Here is an 18,066-nt window from a genome sequence, read left to right on the forward strand (position 1 = left end):
GCATTTTATACAGGTATAGTTTTTATCAGAATTTGAAGTGCAAAGAACTGGAATATTTCATAAGTCATATTTCAAAAACTGATTTATGTACATTTCTGGAATTGTCTTTCAGCTATGGTGATTTTATTTTCATATTATATATAAATTTGGAGAAAAGTTATATTGAATAGTTCTTAACAGCGTTTTTTTAAATCCATGATTGATATTACAGTGTTTTGAAACCAGTATTAAGCAGAGAAAATGACATTAAGAATTTAAATGTTATTAATTTTCCTAAAATCTAATTTTTAGAATAAACAATTTTTGAAATAAAGATTAAGTACTTAAGGTGGATAGAATAATGTAAATGCAGCATATTTTATGAGTATGTATACAGAAGTCATAACTGATAACAGGGACCGTAAACACGCTTATTTTTCTGTTCTAGATATTTGAATGGTGGTATTTTCGCAAGTATGGAACTTCATTCATTGAACAAGTCTCAGTAAGCCACTTGCGCCCCCTTCTGGGAGGGGTTGACAACAACTCTTCCAACAATTCTAATTCCAGTAATGGGGACTCAGATTCCAATAGGCAAAGTGTCTCAGGTATGGAATTTCCTTCAGTTTGCAACATTATTTGCTTACACTTACTAAATTATTGTTACTCATACTAAGACAGTAAGAATGCTGTTATTTAAACATTAGTCTTCTTTTCAAGTAAACTTAATTAACATTTATAGAGCTCTCCACTTTAAAATCACAAAATATACATTCTTGTCAGTACCACATCACACCTACTCATAGGTTTAAATGAAATATTGATCGACCATTATTAAGCACAATTATTGGCATAAAAGAGGTTTTCAATAACCATTTTTAGAATAAAGCAACATTCCTGTTTTCGCTCCGTCTTTTTCTTCCTCTTTCTTCCTCTCCTTCACTCCTTTTTTCTTTCTTTCCTTCTCTCCTTTCTTCAATAAATAAATAAATAAATAAAGTGATGATGTGGTCCAGTCTTAAAGCAGAAAGCAAAACAGTACAGCTAAAAACCAGTTATTAAAGTAGTTCAGCTTATTTTCATGTATTTTCTGAACTCGACAGCATCAACTCTCTAAAGTACCCTATTCTTCCTTTATCCCACTTCTCCCACATTCCTTAGCTATTCCCACCTCCCTGTATTCTAAACTCCTTGAAAATTTTACCTTCTACCATCAGCAATAAGCAAATAGATTCTCTATTTTTCTAAATCATATTAAATTGAGTTCCAGGCCCCAAATGTTGGCAAGAAGTTCTCGAATCAGGTATTTTTGGTAGAAATAAATAAATAAATAAATAAACAAACAAACAAACATTAGTCTTCAGAGAAGAATGCAGTTCATTTTCCCATGGAGTTGACAACCTGTATTAGAGAAGGAGGGTATAAATATCCTAGGGAAAGGAAATGCTTATCTTATTAATTTTACCCCTTTTTTCATGTGAGGGGCTTGCTCTGTCAGGCTTGAGTGCAGTGGCATGATCTCATCTCACTGTGGTCTCTACCTCCTAGGCTCAGGTAATCTTCCTAACTCTCAGCCTAGTAAATAGCTGAAACCACAGGTGTGCACCACCATGCCTGGCTAATATTTTTTAAATTTTACTTTAGGTTCTGGAGTACATGTGCAGGTCATGCAGGGTTGTTGCGTAGGTGCATACATAACCAGATGGTTTGCTGCCTCTTTTCTGTTTTTTGTAGAGAAGGGGTTTTGCTATGTTGTCTAGGCTGGTCTCAACCTCCTGTGATCAAGTGATCTGCCCGCCTTGGCCTCCCAAAGTGCTGGGACTATAGATGTGAGCCACTGTGCTGTCCTAATGTTATCTTTTCCCATTTGACTTAGCAAATGGTCATTTAGGTCAGTGTTCCAAACCTGATGCTATAGCTTCCTTGTCCATAGTTTCTCAAACCTCAATGAATAGATTCATTTTCTTCCATGATAATTGCAGAATCTTGTGTCTAAGTAGATCTGATCACATCATTCCTCTGCTTAAAAGGTATCATTGGTTCCCATTCCACTGATGATAAGGCCCAGATTCTAGATTCCTTAGCACAGCATGAGCTGCTTGCCAACTTTGGCTTCTGTCACAATGCAGTCCCTTTCCCATATGTCCTATTTTCTAGTCGCATTAAGCCAGTTTTTATTTCTTGAACATGCCATGTTTCTCATGACGCTATGCCTAGAATTCTGCTTTTCCCTTATTTATCCATCTCAATCACTATCCAAATCAAATGTCACTTCCTGGGAAGGCTTCTCTGATAGTCTGTACACTATCTCTCTACTTCCGTTAATTTTTAACATTTTTACCTTTAGCAACACTTTTCAAATTGCATTGTAATTTTTAAGGTATGGCTTTATTATAGTATCTCTAGCATCTCCCAGTGTCTACTATTTCTTTGAAACAAAGCTGCTGTTACAGCACTAAGAATAACATCAACATGCATATAATGAATAAGGCTTAATCAAGGCATCAAATAAGACAGCAAAATAGTGACAATGGGAAGGGTGTGAACTCTTCATTGCATTGAGAAATGATGTCAAGAGATTCAGATCAAGTAGAGAGAGAAGGGAGACTTTAATGAAAATATGAATGTATTCACTATAAAAATGGTCTCAAATGAGGATGCTTTCTGTTTTCAATTTGTTAATTTTCTATGATGTTCTTTGTCATTCAAAGGCTATAGTAACTCACGTCAGACAAGAGCACATTTAATCTGTGGGGTATTCATAGCAGATGCAAAGTGGTAGCAGTTATCCACCACTGCTCATGCTTGGTGACAGAATGATCAAGATTCCTCATTAGAATAACAAACAGCATTTATTATAGTAGCTGAATAAAGTAATATTTTGCTTTGCTGAGGTTTCGTTTCCTTTCACAAAGTGGATGAGTTTACACAGTCTCAGAAACTTTTGTTACCTGGCTGGTGGTGCCATCTTTCACATGTGTACCCTTTAAGATAAAATAAATTGTACCAAGAGGTCCCTAGTACTACTCATGGCTGGTTGGCAGAGTCTGTTAAAAGTGTATTGACTTAAGATCTGGAACAAAATTTATATATATATATACTGATCCTTGATTCTCATAACCTGGTTAGATAGTTATGAAACGTGGATGGGTTATTCTAGAGAGGAAGAAGAAAAATACCTAATATGGCTTTTAAAATTTCTTCTTCTATACCCTTCAAGTTTTAGAATGGGTGCTCTCTCCTTCAAGGAGCAAACCACTTTTCCCAGCTAGGGTCAGAATCTCCTCCTTTGTTTTCCATAGATTTGTATGTTTTCCTCATACAACCCAAAGCACTCATCACTTTATCTCCTTCAATAGACAGAGTTTTTCATGGTGATAAGAACTTTGCCTTAAAAAATCATATTCATAAAAGCCTATACAAGACCAGGTTCATAAGAAGTATTTAGGAAATGTTTACTGAGTTGACGAAGAGAGTGAGCTAGGAAATTCTTCCCACCTGTTTTATAAGGGGAGAAAGGACAGGCCTTGCATGTACTCATGTTTTGATTCATTGAGTTTCAAAGAAATAGTAGACACTGCAAGATGCTAGAGATAAAGCTGTGCCTTAAAAATTACAATGCAATTTGAAAAGTCTTGCTAAAGATAAAAATATTAAAAATTCACGGAAGTAGAGAGATAGTGTACAGACTATCAGAGAAGGCTTCCCAGGAAGTGACATTTGATTTGGATAGTGATTTGGATGGATTATTAAGGGAAAAGGAGACTTCTAGGCATAGCGTCATGAGAAACATGGCATGTTCAAGAAATAAAAATTGGCTTTATGTGACTAGAAAATAGGACATATGGGGAAGGGACTGCATTGACAGAAGCCAAAGTTGGCAAGCAGCTCATGCTGTGCTAAGGAATCTGGAATCTGGGCCTTATCATCAGTGGAATGGGAACCAATGATACTTTTTAAGTAGAGGAGTGGTGTGGTCAGATCTAGTTAGACACAAGATTCTGCAATTATCATGGAAGAAATGAATTTATTTACTGAGGATAACCTGTGGAAATTCTCACTTTTGTTTGTATCTTTTACCTGGCTAAGACTGAGCTTTTGTATATTATTATGATTTTGATAATATTGCCTAGTAGTATTCAATTAATATTAATATCTACTAGTGTTTACTGAGTACCTACTATGCATTCTATATTTCCATTCATTTCTTGTATAAAACAGCATTTATTGTCTGATATCATAACATAATAGTTATCCTTAGAAAAATGAAAATTAACTTTGTCTAAGTATATTTAGGTCTTGGTCTGCCCACTTGATATTTGGGCTTCTGATAGTTGGCTGACTCAGCTAAACAAACATGTATGTTAGTTTGGAAGTGCCAGATACCACTGGAATAATACCATTGTCTGTTTCTGTTTTTTTTTTTTTTTTTTTTTTTTTTTTGGTGATTTTGATTTTTGAATAAGAAAAATAAAAAAAAGGTGCATTGTCGGAATTTATCTCTACTTTTAATCACTTTCTATTTCATAGTCTCATTTCAAATGCTAAGTATCAAGAAGGTCCAGAGTTGAGGGTTATTGGTGTGTTTTCTTAAACTTGTTTAAAAATTCCCATTGCCTTCATAATAAAATGATTATTGCCTTAATAACAGAAGGTGAATCTATTGATTTTTCATGGAGCATCATAAGATGGCCCTTTGCTGAATTGTACATGAAATACAACATGGTTAACAAAGTCTCATGGATGTTGGCAAAGGCAGTGTAATGGTATTTTATTGATTATTTGAGTAAATCCTTGAAAAAACTAAGACTACATGGAAAATATCAGTTTATAAATATTGTTCCATATTAAAATTCAATGGAACTCTTTCCTTAAGGAATAATTTGTTTGGAATAGAAGCTGAAAAACATGGCCTACCTAAGAACGATTTGGGATGGGGGTGGTGGAGTGAGGAGTGAGAAGGGTTGTTATGGTTACAAGCAGATTGTGCATATATTTTTAAACTTCTGAATTTGTACAAAATGGCCTGAATGCAGACTTGCTTAAAATTTGCAGTGATCTTTATCTGTGGGCCAGTGGAGAAATGTAGTTAATTATATAGTTTCTTACTTCAGTCAAACTTCAGGTTGTTTGGCTGAAGTTAACATTTGTTTTTTTTCTACTAGTTTTGCTTTATTTGGGAGATAAACTGCTGTTTTCCTCATAAATTTGCAGTTTCTAATAAACCCTGCTTATATATTCTGCCACATCACCATGTTTCTCACTACCATTTCTGAATTCAGCTCAGTTTATGCGCTGATGATGAATAGGGATTTAAAAGGGCCCAGAAACATTCTGAATTTGGGTTTATAGGAACATCTGTTTGCTAATTTGCCCTGTTTTCTTTTTTTTGAGACAGAGTCTTGCTCTGTCATCAGGCTGGAGTGCAGTGGCATGATCTCGGCTCACCGAAGCCTCCACCCCTCAAGATCAAGCGATCCTCCTACCTCAGCTTCCCGAGTAGCTGGGACTACAGGAGCCTGCCACCACCCCCAGCTAATTTTTGTAGTTTTAGTAGGGACGGGGTTTCACCGTGTTGACCAGGATGGTTTCAATCTTTTGAGCTCGTGATCCACCCGCTTTGGCCTCCCAAACTGCTGGGATTATAGGGCGAGAGCCACCATGCCCAGCCCCGTTCTCAAATAAGATGCCATAAAGACAAAGGTTTGCAGTGTTTACCTTCTTCAGGATAATGGGAAAAGTGGAGAGTGCTCTGTCACATGAAAAGTATCCCTGCCAAAGTCAAGTTTAAAGATACTTTAATAGCCTCTCGCATAGAACTGGATCTTTAAACAAACTTTATAGTCATTTGTGTTTCTGTCACAAATAATCTCATTTTAATCTAATTTAATGATTAGATTAGTCATATATATATATATATATATATGACTAGAAGCAATTTAAGCACTGATTGAATATGGATAATAAAAACAATGGAGATGAAGAAATTCAGGTAGAGTAAAAAAAATATTTAAGACCTTTATAGATCCCAAATTCTCATTAACACTAGAACAAATAATTTGCTCCATAGGAAGCCATTTGGTTCCAATAATAATAACTACCACTCTTAGTGTCTACTATCAGCTTTATATGATATTATCTCTTGTAATCCTCACAATAGCCCCAGGAAGCAGGTATTATTATCATCTCTCTTTTGTAGTTAAGGAAGCTGAGGTATAAAAAGGTGGTCATCTGCCCAGGGTCACATGGCAGATAATTGGGTAGTCTTACTTCACAATCCAAGTTCTTAAGCACTTTAAAAAATTGAATTGACCTTGTCCAGAGCATCTATGAGGTCCATAAACTAAGATTAACATAATTATTAAGCAATTAAAATAATAATTTTGGTAAAAATCTGTACTGCAGTGAATGACGTTATTTCTGAAGTGACATTAACCTGACTTAATGTAGGAACAGGTCAGTGGCAGGATTGCCAGTGGTTGACAGCTCGGCTCTGGGGTCAGACAGATGTGGGTCCTAATCTTCTGTGTGTGATGTTGGGCACGTTGTTTAACTTTCCCATGTCTTAGTATCTTAATCTGCAAACATGGGAATAGGAGTAATGTCTACTGCATAGAGTCATTGGAGCATTAAATGAGGTCATGTGGACATTTCAAGTCAGAGGATAGCCATTTGGCAGTGTGCCCAGATGATCTGATTTCTCTATAAATATGATTGTAGAGAATGGCAGTCACTTGGAGGTATGGGTGTGTGGTTAGCCAGGCTTACTCATTAGCCGAGTGACTCTTTTATATCCAGGCCATTGAGTGCTTGCATTTCAAATATATCCTTCAGCAAAATTGCAAAATGCTATATGTCAAGGACCTTTTGGGCTGCTCTCTAATAATCTCAATGAGGGTAAACTCACTTAAATCTAATGGATGTGTTCAAAGTGATTGTCTTAGCCAGTGTTTGTCACATCTTTTAAAAATCTTTTGCCACTAAAATTTGTGCTCTAGTACAAATAAGATCTCCAGTTAAATGGTGATAATACCTAAAATAGTTTTAGAAGATAGTCAACACTTATTTAATAAAATTATTTCACAATTTCCACATTATTTGGTAGGATTGGTTGACTTAGGTGAAAAATGACCAACAAGAAATGTATGGAAGATGCTGTGAAAGATTTAACCATCTCAACAGTATTCTTGAAGAATGTAGTACATTATCTTGTATAGCAGACCAAAAAAATGGTCTTAAAATTCACATTTACTTACATCTTTTCTTATCTCCTAAAGCATTTGAGATAGTAACATATTTGTTGAATTGAAAGCTGCCTACAAAAATGTGATTTGTGATTTGAAGAAGTAATCATAAAAATGATTACTTCTAATTATTGTTTCAAAATAACATTTTGAAGTTATGAAACAGTTAAAGCTTAATTATTTAAGAATATAGATAGTTTTACTCATAATGATTGCTTTAAATTGATCTAAATTATGTAGAGAATTGGGTATTCATTTCTGAGATATCAAAGCTAATAAATACATGCATAATCACTTGTCAGAAATTGACTGGCTTGTGGTTAATTTTATCATAATACATCCAGTGAAACTTTAGCTAGCACCCTTTTTTGTTGTACTTTGGAACTAAAATGTTTAAAAGTGTTATTAAAAAGTTTCTAAATTTTTCCAGGGAAATTTAAAAAAACAGTTTCTCTAGTGAAAAATCTAACTGATGGACTCAGAATATTTTCAAAATATGATGTTGCAGGGTTTAACTGGTTTTTTGCATATAATGGATAAGAGTGGGACAGTCTGGACACTACGCCTTAATCTCATTTATCATGGACCTTAGGGAAATTAGCTTTTCTGTACTTTTTGCTTTTGTAAAAAGGGTGTAATATATACCCCTAATTTATGTAAGGAATGTAGATAAATTGAGCTTTAAGCCCCTTTATAGATATTATCAATGAAAATCAAGCTCGTAGCAACAGCAAAAGTTGCTGCTACTACTGTTTGTAATAATGTTGTCATAAAGTACTTATCCATACTTTAAATTCTAGGAAGAAGTGGTAAGTTTTTAGTATAAGAAAATTTTCTGGGCCATGAATTAGCAGTTTATAACTTTTGAAGTGCCTATGACTAGGGATTTTCTGTCTTTTTTTTTTTAATTTTAGAAACATGTTTTCAGAGTTAAGTTGGATATAGAGCAATATTTTCTGTGTGATTAAAAGCCCTGTGACTTTAGAGCCTTTTGTTTTGTTTTATGAGAATTGAGTTCTCTTCCCTTGAGTATTGTGACAAAGGGAAAAGTCTGTGGTTCTCTCAGAACATTTATTCCCTCTGTGGAGCTTCTTCAGGTGGGTGCCAGTTAGTTCAATACCCTTTGTACTTTTCTGCCAAGGCTAAATGTTCCTCTAAGACAAGCTGTTATCTTTTTTTTTTTGTAAGCCAAGGCCTGATTTAGAGATTAATGCATAATTAGCCACTCAATACATGCTTAAACCACACAGTCTTATGAGTGATAGGATGGGCATTCTAAAAGAGTAGTTGAGTATGCAAATACATGAAATAGGCCAGGCATGGTGACTCATGCCTGTAATCCCAGCACTTTAGGTGGCCGAAGTGTTTGGGTCACGAGGTCAAGAGATCGAGACCATTCTGGCCTACATGGTGAAACCCCATTTTTACTAAAAATATAAAAATTAGCTGGGCATGGTGGCATTCACCTGTGGTCTCAGCTACTCAGGAGGCTGAGGCAGGAGAATTGCTTGAACCAGGGTGTTGGGGGTTGCAGTTACCCAAGATCGCACCTCTGCCCTCCAGCCTGGAAGCAGTGTGAGACTTGGTCTCGAAAAAGAAAAAAAAAAAGAAGATACATGAAGTAAGTATGATTGTGATGAAAGGTTTTAGTAGGGAAATAGTGAGAGGGAGGGCTAAAAAAAAAAAGAATTAGGGCTTGCTTTTAGATTTAGTACTTAGCTGTAGATAGTAAGCATTATCCTTTAGGTTCTTTGTCTCTCGCACAGAAACTTGTAATGATCTCATTACAACAAAGTTGTGAATCTCTTCTGCAGACTTTGGGAACTACACAAGTGCTATTCCAATAATTGCTGCTGCCCTTTTTCTTAAATTTCATTCTTGCATGTGTGCTGAGGATGGAACATTTCTGTCACCGCTTGTGAGTTGCATTGCTGAGTATGGAACTATAGAGAGCATGTTGTTGTATCAAGGGCATATTTTTAACTATATTATTAATAATATTAGCAAGCTCTTGATGAAGCCCCAATCAACTTCTGGTGCATCTTGAGGACACTAAATTTGTTGATGTTAATGGAGAATGGAAAATTCCTTTTGGAGGTAAAATTTTAAATATGATTTGAAATAAGGAATTTATTCCTTAAAGGAACAAATAAGAAACTCTTACTTTCTGGAGATCTGAGTTTAATTTGCTGACTTAAATCTTCATATTCTAATATGCTTGGCATTTACATCTGTTGTCCATATTACTAAACCATCAGGCAGCCTGATATTTATGAGGTATGTTCCCTAGAGTGATTCTAGACTAAGAGTTTTTGCAGTCAAGATAAGATTATGGAACAGAGTGACAAAGAAGAAATTAACATAGCTGTGACCTAATTTAAAGCAAAACAACTTTGACATGTGTTCATGTTTGATCTCTAGGTAGCTTGTTTCTTAAATGAAAAATATACCTGTCTTGCACGTTGTATTTAAAGGGCATCCTAAGGACATTTCTTAGGTACCACTTCTTTACATGTTTTATTCTCACTTAGAACAGTTTACATCTGTTATAATTACTTAGATACTTTTTTTCTAGGTTTTAGGGATAGTTAAAAAACTGAATATAGCACACATATATAACACCAATGTTAACACGGATTTCTTTTTAAGTTCAGTTCTCTAATGGAAGTCATAAAAGTAATATTTCACAATGTTTGCTGCACCCCCTGCTGGCTGCATTGTGACATTTCCTAAATAAAGAGCATCTTTAGATACAGCTCAGTGAATACTTTAGGTGTATATATGATTTCTCTTTGGAGTTATTTTTTGTTTAGAAATAATTTCAGTTGCATCTTGATATGTGAGTTGAAATTTTAATTGAAAACAGTTTTCTTTGTAATTTGTCAGTTGATGTTTAAACAATGCTAATCCTTCCATGTAGTATAATAATGTATTTGTTGGAGACAAAATATTTGCCATAGCCTTTTTACTAATATTTCAGATGAAGTTCATTGGAGGAGAGGCATCTCCCCAAATGTCCTTGTTTTATAGTATAATTCTACCACGAGCATCCTTATACATAAGTCTATATTCATGTTTGTTGTATGCTAGATACAAATCTTGCAATATTCATGAAGCTTTAAGGAGAGCACTTTGAATTTTAAAAGAGATTCTCTGAGCAGGGGTTGGCAGTGGTTGGCCAGCTAGTTATAATATCCATAAGGGCAGAGATTATGGTTATTGGGCTCATCAATGTGTTTCAAGCCATAATCTGGAGTCAGAGTGTTAGCGATTCCTCTAAGGGGAGAAAAAGTAATTACAGGAAGCATCATTTTCTAGTTAATGCCATATGACATGACAGGCATCAAATCTCAGTTTCTCAAGAACAAAATTCAGAGGTGCTAAATTAAGTGAACAAAACTGATTTCCTAAATGGCAGGTTAAGCTAAGTGACAAAAAATATAGGGCCGTTATTTATAAACATTTGAGTAAATTTTAAGTGGGATCCTGCCCTAATTTAGAAATAAGTGCATCTTTAAATGAAAACGTGTATTCCTGTTATGTGTATATCCTTTATTATTTGAACAAATATTAGATTATACACATGTTCCCAGAGTGCTTTGTGTTCTCCATTATCACACTATGCTGAAATTGATGGCTTACTTAATTCCTCCAGTGGGTGCTCAAATTAATGCTCAGTGGATGGATGGATGTTGAATGTACTAGGACTGAGGGTAGAATCTTAAGGAATCACCATGTGACCTTTAATATCCTTTGGATTTCTACAGTAATTGCTCACTTTTTAGCACGTGTTGTTGGATGTGGCTTTTGCTGGTTAAACACAAACATAGATGTTTTGAATACTATTAACTGATTTTATTTTCTGATAAGATCTTATTCATCCAAAATCTAGTATTCTGAATCAGTAGAAAGTCTTAATCATAGACTGTTTGAAAAGAATTGTAGTTTATTAGTCGTATGCTTACCATTATTACACAGGCTTAAAGCTAATAATTGGTTTTTCTAAGTTGAAGTCCTTTTGTTGAAGTCCCAAGACCATAAATTTCTGTGGTCTTGTTATAATGAAAAGATATGATTTATTAGTACATGTTAACATTATGCTATTAGTATGATAATTAGTACATGTATCTATGTAAGTAAATGATATTAAAATGCTTTGAAACAATTTCTTTTCATCGCATGTCTCCCTACAATATGGTAACTTTATTAATTTTCTTATTCCTTTCCTGTAAGGGAAAACAAACTGGTAAATTATCATAAAATCAGTGTTATCATGAACCCAAATTAAGACTGTAAGGCTCTTTGCATATTATACTCTATAGCTTATCTTGTCATGTACAACATTATTGTGAGATGTATTTTAGACTAACAAAGTAGTTTTACTTCTGCCTATAGTTTTATCTATAAGGTTTTGAAAGTAAATTCATAGAATCAGTTTGGACCTCTTGAAATAATTATAGAAGTTATGAACTAGCTGATTTTGGCATGTACCTTGATTTGGCAAGTAAGGAAACTCAGGCCTACAGAGATTAGGCAAAACTTTCCAAAGTCCCAGAGCCTGAGCCACATTTTGTGATTAACCACCCAGAGCTTCCCATTTAAAGGATAGAGAATAGAATTATCTTATCAAATGGCCAGGAAGGGTGTTTTGCTGAATTAATTAGCTTGTAGTGTCACTGAACTTACGTGTAACATTTTCGCATTTCTCTTCGTTGCAGAATGCAAAGTATGGCGAAATCCACTAAATTTATTTAGGGGTGCTGAATATAATCGGTAAGCATTTTGACAGCTTGGGAAACAAATGGGTCTGGTTCAGAGAGCAAAGACAGCAGCAAATGTTTTTGCTGGTTCATTTAGGGGTCATTGTAACAGTCTATTTAGTGCATCCATTTTTTAATACTATGCTCAAATGTTTTGATTTTTCTGTTTTATAAATATATTAGCACTAGATTTGGGATAATGTACAAAAATACGTAGTTTTAGAGTTTGTCTTGGAACAGTTATTTTTTTCAGTATATATTATACAGTCAAAACATTTTGAAGTTTCCCTCTATATGGTTATAGAGATGTCATAGAAATTATGTTGGAATTTAGTTTAGCAAAATAATTAGGCAAGTTAGAATTTTAATAGCTTTAGGAATGTGTCTATTCATAATATGAATTAGGGAAGTTTTTCATTAGCAATGGCTAGCAAATTTTAAGACAAAAGTACAGGGGAAAATGTTTATTTCTTTTGATTGATATAATTCCTGAAGGGAGAATAAGATGATTTAAAAAATATTTTGTATTCATTAGCAAAGCTATTTCAGTATTCAGTTAATGGGCTATATTTCAATGCCTCTGCAGCTTAGTATTTTATAGGTCTTGCTTTTCTCTCTCAAAAGTGACTAATCATCTTATTTTACCTTGGCAGGTATACTTGGGTGACGGGACGAGAGCCTCTTACTTATTATGACATGAATCTCTCTGCCCAAGACCACCAGACATTCTTTACTTGTGACTCAGACCATCTGCGTCCCGCAGATGCAAGTATGAAAAATCCATACATCCTTCTGAGTAGGAGGGTTTTTTTGGCTTAAGTATCAAGATTTCTGCTTTTACAATACCTACTCTGTAACATGCCAATGAATAAAGTATTGTTGATTGACTAAGAACCCAGAAATCTGAAATAATTAAGTAAACCTTTATCTCAATGAAGTATTGATGTAGAAATGAGTCTCCTCATTATAATTTTAATCATGATTTTAAAAAATCACAGTTGGTTTTATATATTTTAAGGAAATATAAATCTTATATGAAGCTAGTGAAATTCTTGGTTGGGTTAGCATGAAGGGTCTTATCTCTTTTATGATATTCGAATTCACTGGATTCAGATGATTAATGAATATATTCTAGTGACTTTTATCTGCATATTTATGGGTTCACTAGCATCAGCTGGCGTCATGGCCTTGGCTGTTGAAGTCCAGATGTATTTTTCCATTCGAGCAAATACATTGTTTAGTGTTCATTGTACATTAGTTGAGTTTCAAATAATTCAACTGAAATTTTTTTGTTATAAAACTTATGCAAAGTAAATTGGTGAAAAAATGTTTTTAAAAGGGAACCTCTACATACTCTAAAATAATTTTATTTATTTATTTGTTTATTTATTTATTTTTAAGACGGAGTCTTGCTCTGTCATCCAGGCTGGAGTGCAGTGGCACATTCTCAGCTCACTGCAACCTCTGATTCCCTGCTTCAAGTGATTCTCCTGCCTTAGCCTCCTAAGTAGCTACAGGCAAGTGCCACCACACCCAGCTAATTTTTTTGTATTTTTAGTAGAGACAGGGCTTCACCATGTTGGCTGGGATGGTCTCAATCTCCTGACTTCGTGATCCGCCCTCCTCGGTCTCCCAAAGTGCTGGGATTACAGGCGTGAGCCACCACACCCAGCCTCTAAAATAATAATTTATAAAATACAAATTTATAAAATAGATAAAGAGATAGTTAAAAACCTTTTTAAAAATGGTACTCTTTGCTCTCGTAGAAACATACAGTAAATATTGCCAAACATTGAGCTTCTCACAGTATGTTCAGAAACTGCTTTGATGTATAAAAGCTAGGTTTGTAGGTAAATTTGGGATATAAGTACACATGTTAAGCAAAAGCTTAAACATTTTTTACTGATCCACACATGATTCTTGAAATGGTTTCAGAATGTTATGTCACCAAGAGCCTGTATTAAGTGCTTTGGAAAATGACCAATTATATTGTATATAAGTGAAAGAAGAGGTTAGTAGCTATTTCATCTCAAAATGTGTAAAATAATGTATGCTCCCCAGAAACAAATGACATTAATATGCAAAAGACAGGCAACATCTCTGTTAGAGTGCGTTTTCTCGATTTGCTTAGCCTGTAGTTTTGTAAGCGCAAAAAAGCTTTGCTATCAACAGATGAAGTACAGTGGATTGGCAAATTAATACATTAATGTGACTTTGGAGATTTTGGCCAACCCTCTTAGTAATGAAATATTTTCTTGTAATTTAAGCTGAAGGTCCTAATTTAGCTCTTGTCCTCTACTGAGTCTACCTAATTATATGTATTGACTTGTTTTTTTCTCTTTTTCTTAAATAGTAATGCAGAAAGCCTGGAGAGAGAGAAACCCCCAAGCTAGGATTTCTGCAGCTCATGAAGCCTTGGAGATAAATGAGTAAGTGGGGGGAAAACCTTGCTATTAAAAAGGAAATCTCATCCTTTGCAGAATATATTTAGTTGCCATTGCTAGGATACTTAAACTGTGTTTGAATTGGAGGATTATTTGGGGAGTTATTACTTTATTAAAAAAAGTTTTTTAAAAATGAAGGACAGCCATGTGGAGGTGGTTTTAGTCATTTTAGAGAGAAATTGAGTGGCTTTGCTATGATCCTAAATTAAATTCTTGAAGGGCTATCCCTAGGATATTATGAGGATATAAAATAAATATAATTCTTTACATATCTAAAACATTTTGACAGGGAAATTTTTCCAGATGTACAATGCTCATCTGCATTATAACATTTTCTAGTAGAACTGCTAGTGGGGAAAACATAATAACAACATAAGGTAAAAAGAAAAAAAATTTTAGAAAATATTTCAAGAGTAAGACAAAGATAAGAGGAAATTCTGTCTTGAGTGTTGTTAAACATTCTATGGGTTACCAAGGAAGGCTGGGAATCTCTTCTGGAGATCTCAGAAAATGAGAAAGATTCTTAAAGTTGGAGTCATAAAAACTCAGGGTTGGCAGAGACCTTAAAGGTCATTTAGCTAACCACCCATCTGGTGCTTGAATCACCTCAACACTATCCTTGCCAAGTAGTCATTGTTAAAGTATGTTATGATTTTTCTGAAAAAGGTTACAGAATCTTCTTCAGAGATCTTAGGGAAAAAACAAATTGTCTTTAGAGTTGGAAATCCTGCCATTGTGACCAGTTGATCTATGGTTTCTGATTCTGTCATACAACGTATTTATTTTCCAGTTTCTTGTCATCTACAAATTTGATATGCCTGCCTTCTGTGTGTCATCCATGTTTCTGAGAAAAATATGAGGGCCAGGAATAGAGCCCTGTGACATGACATATAGAAACCACCCTCCAGGTTCATGTCTTCATGAATCACTATCTTTTGTATTGTTCACTCAATTACTAAGCCACCCAGTTACACTGTGACTCAGCCCATATTTCTCCATTTGGATCTTAAGAATGCCAACTGTAGCTATGGATCTGAAATTTATAGTAAATCTATTAGAGTAAATTAAGCTAGCACAATCTGATTTATTTACTCTTAGTAAATTTAAGCTGGCTTCTAGTGGTCACTACTTTCTTTTTTAAGTGCTTGGAGACCATCCCTTTAATAATCCATTAGAGTATCTTTCCAAATCACTGTGTTCTGTAGTTTGGGAAGTCTGCCTTCTTCCCCTTTTTGGAAATTTATGCTACATTTACCATCTCATCTTCTAGCACCTTTCCATTCTTTGTGATTCCTCAACTATCCACAGAGAACAATTCCATGGCCTGCCTACAAGGTCTTTTGGTTTCCTGGGATTTGCCCATCCAGTCCAGTAATTCATTTAGAATGGATCAATTATTTGCTGTCTTACATCTTTTTACCCATTTTAGAGTTTAATTTCTTCTCCCTTTTTCAGTCTGACAGTCATTCTCCTTGATAGAGAAGCCGGGAACTCAATAGGAGGGAGAGAGATTTGCTTTTTCTTTATTATCTACTGCTGTTAACAATAAACCTTCCTTGTTTTGATGTTATTGTGTTGTTTGTCTTTTTTTACTTACTTGCTTTTGTGACATGGGGATGGTGATAGCGCTTAAACACGATTTTAAAACAGGGAATAAATGGTTGTCTTTAGTATTTTGTTTTGTCTTTATTATTATTATTATTATTATTTGGCAAGCTTCAGCTAATTTGGAATTTTAGCTCTCCTGACATTATTCTTATAAGCTCATTCCACTCTCTTACAGACCATCATTACATGCCCTCTTTCCATCTTTTAAAGTGTGTCCTTTAAAAATCTGACATGGGAGAAATCTCTGTGAGGCCATATTGGTTAAGTACTGCCTGTCTTTTCTTCCTGAGATGATCATTTGTGATTGCAATTACAGTTGAACATTTGGAAGCTGCTCAACCCTCTTAAGCCATTTTCCTTCTGAGTCTCATGCCATTGAATCATGCCTCTTTTCTTTGAATTTTTTGAAGTCTACCTTCCCCTCTTTGATTACCCTGAACTCCGAAATGACATAGTGACTCTCTCTGAATGTTCCTATCAATTTTCATTTTACCAACTATTTTTTTCTTCTTGGTCAGAATTAGGTCCAGAGTTGAAGTTCCCCTAATTGCTTCCTCTACCATCTGGGAGATAAAATTGTTACCAAAGTAAGTCAAGAACCTGTTGGGTGCCCTACTTCTAACCAATTGAGACTTCTAGTGGATATCTGGATGGTTGACACCCCCATCACCACACTTTCTTGCTTCTGTATGTGTATTGTGTTGTGACAAGGATGCATCATCTATATCTTCCATCAAGCTGAGCAGTCTGTTCTGTACTCCCCAACCATTAGCACTTCTATTGCTCTTTCCTTTTTCCTTCACTCACAAGCTCTTGGCATGTTTCTATCCCAAACTCATGAGTTTCCACATAGATGTATGTTTCTTGGCCAGTAGGGCTACTCTGCCTCTCCTCCTAAGAATACCATTTGAAATATAAACAAGCAAGCAAGCAAGCTACCCCCAACCATTCTTGGGTTCCCAGCCCAACACCTACAATCTTATAGCTAATTCCTCTGATACTGTATCTACCACTCAGTATTACAATCTCAATTTTCACTTCATTACCCTTGCCTCATATTTGTATGTCGGCATCTGAAGCCTTAAGCATTTCTTCTGATGCCTGTCCCAGTTATTTTCTCCTGTGAATCACTTGGGTAGTTTCAGCATCATTATGGTTCTTTCCAAGTCATGGATGCTGCCATCTGTAGAAATTGGTTTTACAGCTTTTTTTCTGGGCATTTTTCTCCCTACCTCACCACATTGTTTAAAGCCCCATTGATGGTTCCTCCCTGAAATTAGAGAGATTGACTAAAGAATTACAGACCCTTCCTTAAGGCCAAGATTAACTAGTAGCCCCAAACCTCACATTAGCTGTGAAGTTCAGCCTCCTTTTCCTAGCTGGCTATTGCAGTTTGCTGACAGTAAAAGTAACATTTGGTTTTACTTTCTGTCTATTTTCTCTCTTGTGGTCTCATGGAAATAAGTAGGGAAATGGCCACAAGTGAGGCAGTGGAAAAGGAGAGTGAAGGGATGAGTGTAGGACCTGTGTGGTCTGTTACACCCTCACCACTTCCCTGTTACATTCCCTTTCTTTGGCAGTGGATTGTTCCTTATATGCTTTGGAAGGTTTAAATTCCCAAGAACTCCCCTTGTTCATTAATTATCCTTTTGGTTTCATACTTTAGAGGGTTGTTGAAAGGATTACATGAGATGATGTATGTTAAGTGCCTGGTACAGTGCTTAAGATATACTGAGCAATAAGTGGTAGTTGTTGTTGTTATTGAAGGCATGACATTTAACTCTTGTTAGCTATTGTGGCTGAGTCAGATTTTGAACTCTTCAGAAATAACACTACTTGTAGGTTCTTCCTGAAGCAGAAAGTCAGTGCTAACTGTAAAGAGATGTTGAAGCACTGGGTGTTTTTTTTTCAATGAATAACTTGATTTAATGAATTTCTTATCTGAACAAATCCATAGATTGAAGAGAATCTGTGTTTAGTTAACAGAAGTAAACCTGCATATAGCACCTCTAACTTTGAGTTTTGGAAGGA

At 35.2% G+C, this 18,066-nt stretch overlaps 1 protein-coding gene across 19 annotated transcripts in view; it reads left to right on the top strand.

Moving 5' to 3' along the window:
- Window positions 1–18,066, top strand: part of ST7 (suppression of tumorigenicity 7) — a 306,671-nt gene that overhangs the window by 184,275 nt on the left and 104,330 nt on the right. For 9 of the 19 annotated variants that reach the window (XM_017975480.4, XM_009002742.5, XM_078343254.1 and 6 more), the window contains 5 exons: window positions 428–587; window positions 11,942–11,996; window positions 12,637–12,752; window positions 14,337–14,412; window positions 16,554–16,622. In XM_017975480.4, coding sequence (XP_017830969.1) covers window positions 428–587; window positions 11,942–11,996; window positions 12,637–12,752; window positions 14,337–14,412; window positions 16,554–16,622 — 476 coding nt within the window. The remainder of the gene's footprint in view (window positions 1–427; window positions 588–11,941; window positions 11,997–12,636; window positions 12,753–14,336; window positions 14,413–16,553; window positions 16,623–18,066) is intronic. The other 10 variants (XM_017975482.4, XM_017975481.4, XM_035254203.3 and 7 more) reach the window with 3 other exon arrangements.

The sequence above is a fragment of the Callithrix jacchus genome, chromosome 11 (assembly GCF_049354715.1).
Source record: "Callithrix jacchus isolate 240 chromosome 11, calJac240_pri, whole genome shotgun sequence".
Taxonomy (NCBI): domain Eukaryota; kingdom Metazoa; phylum Chordata; class Mammalia; order Primates; family Cebidae; genus Callithrix; species Callithrix jacchus.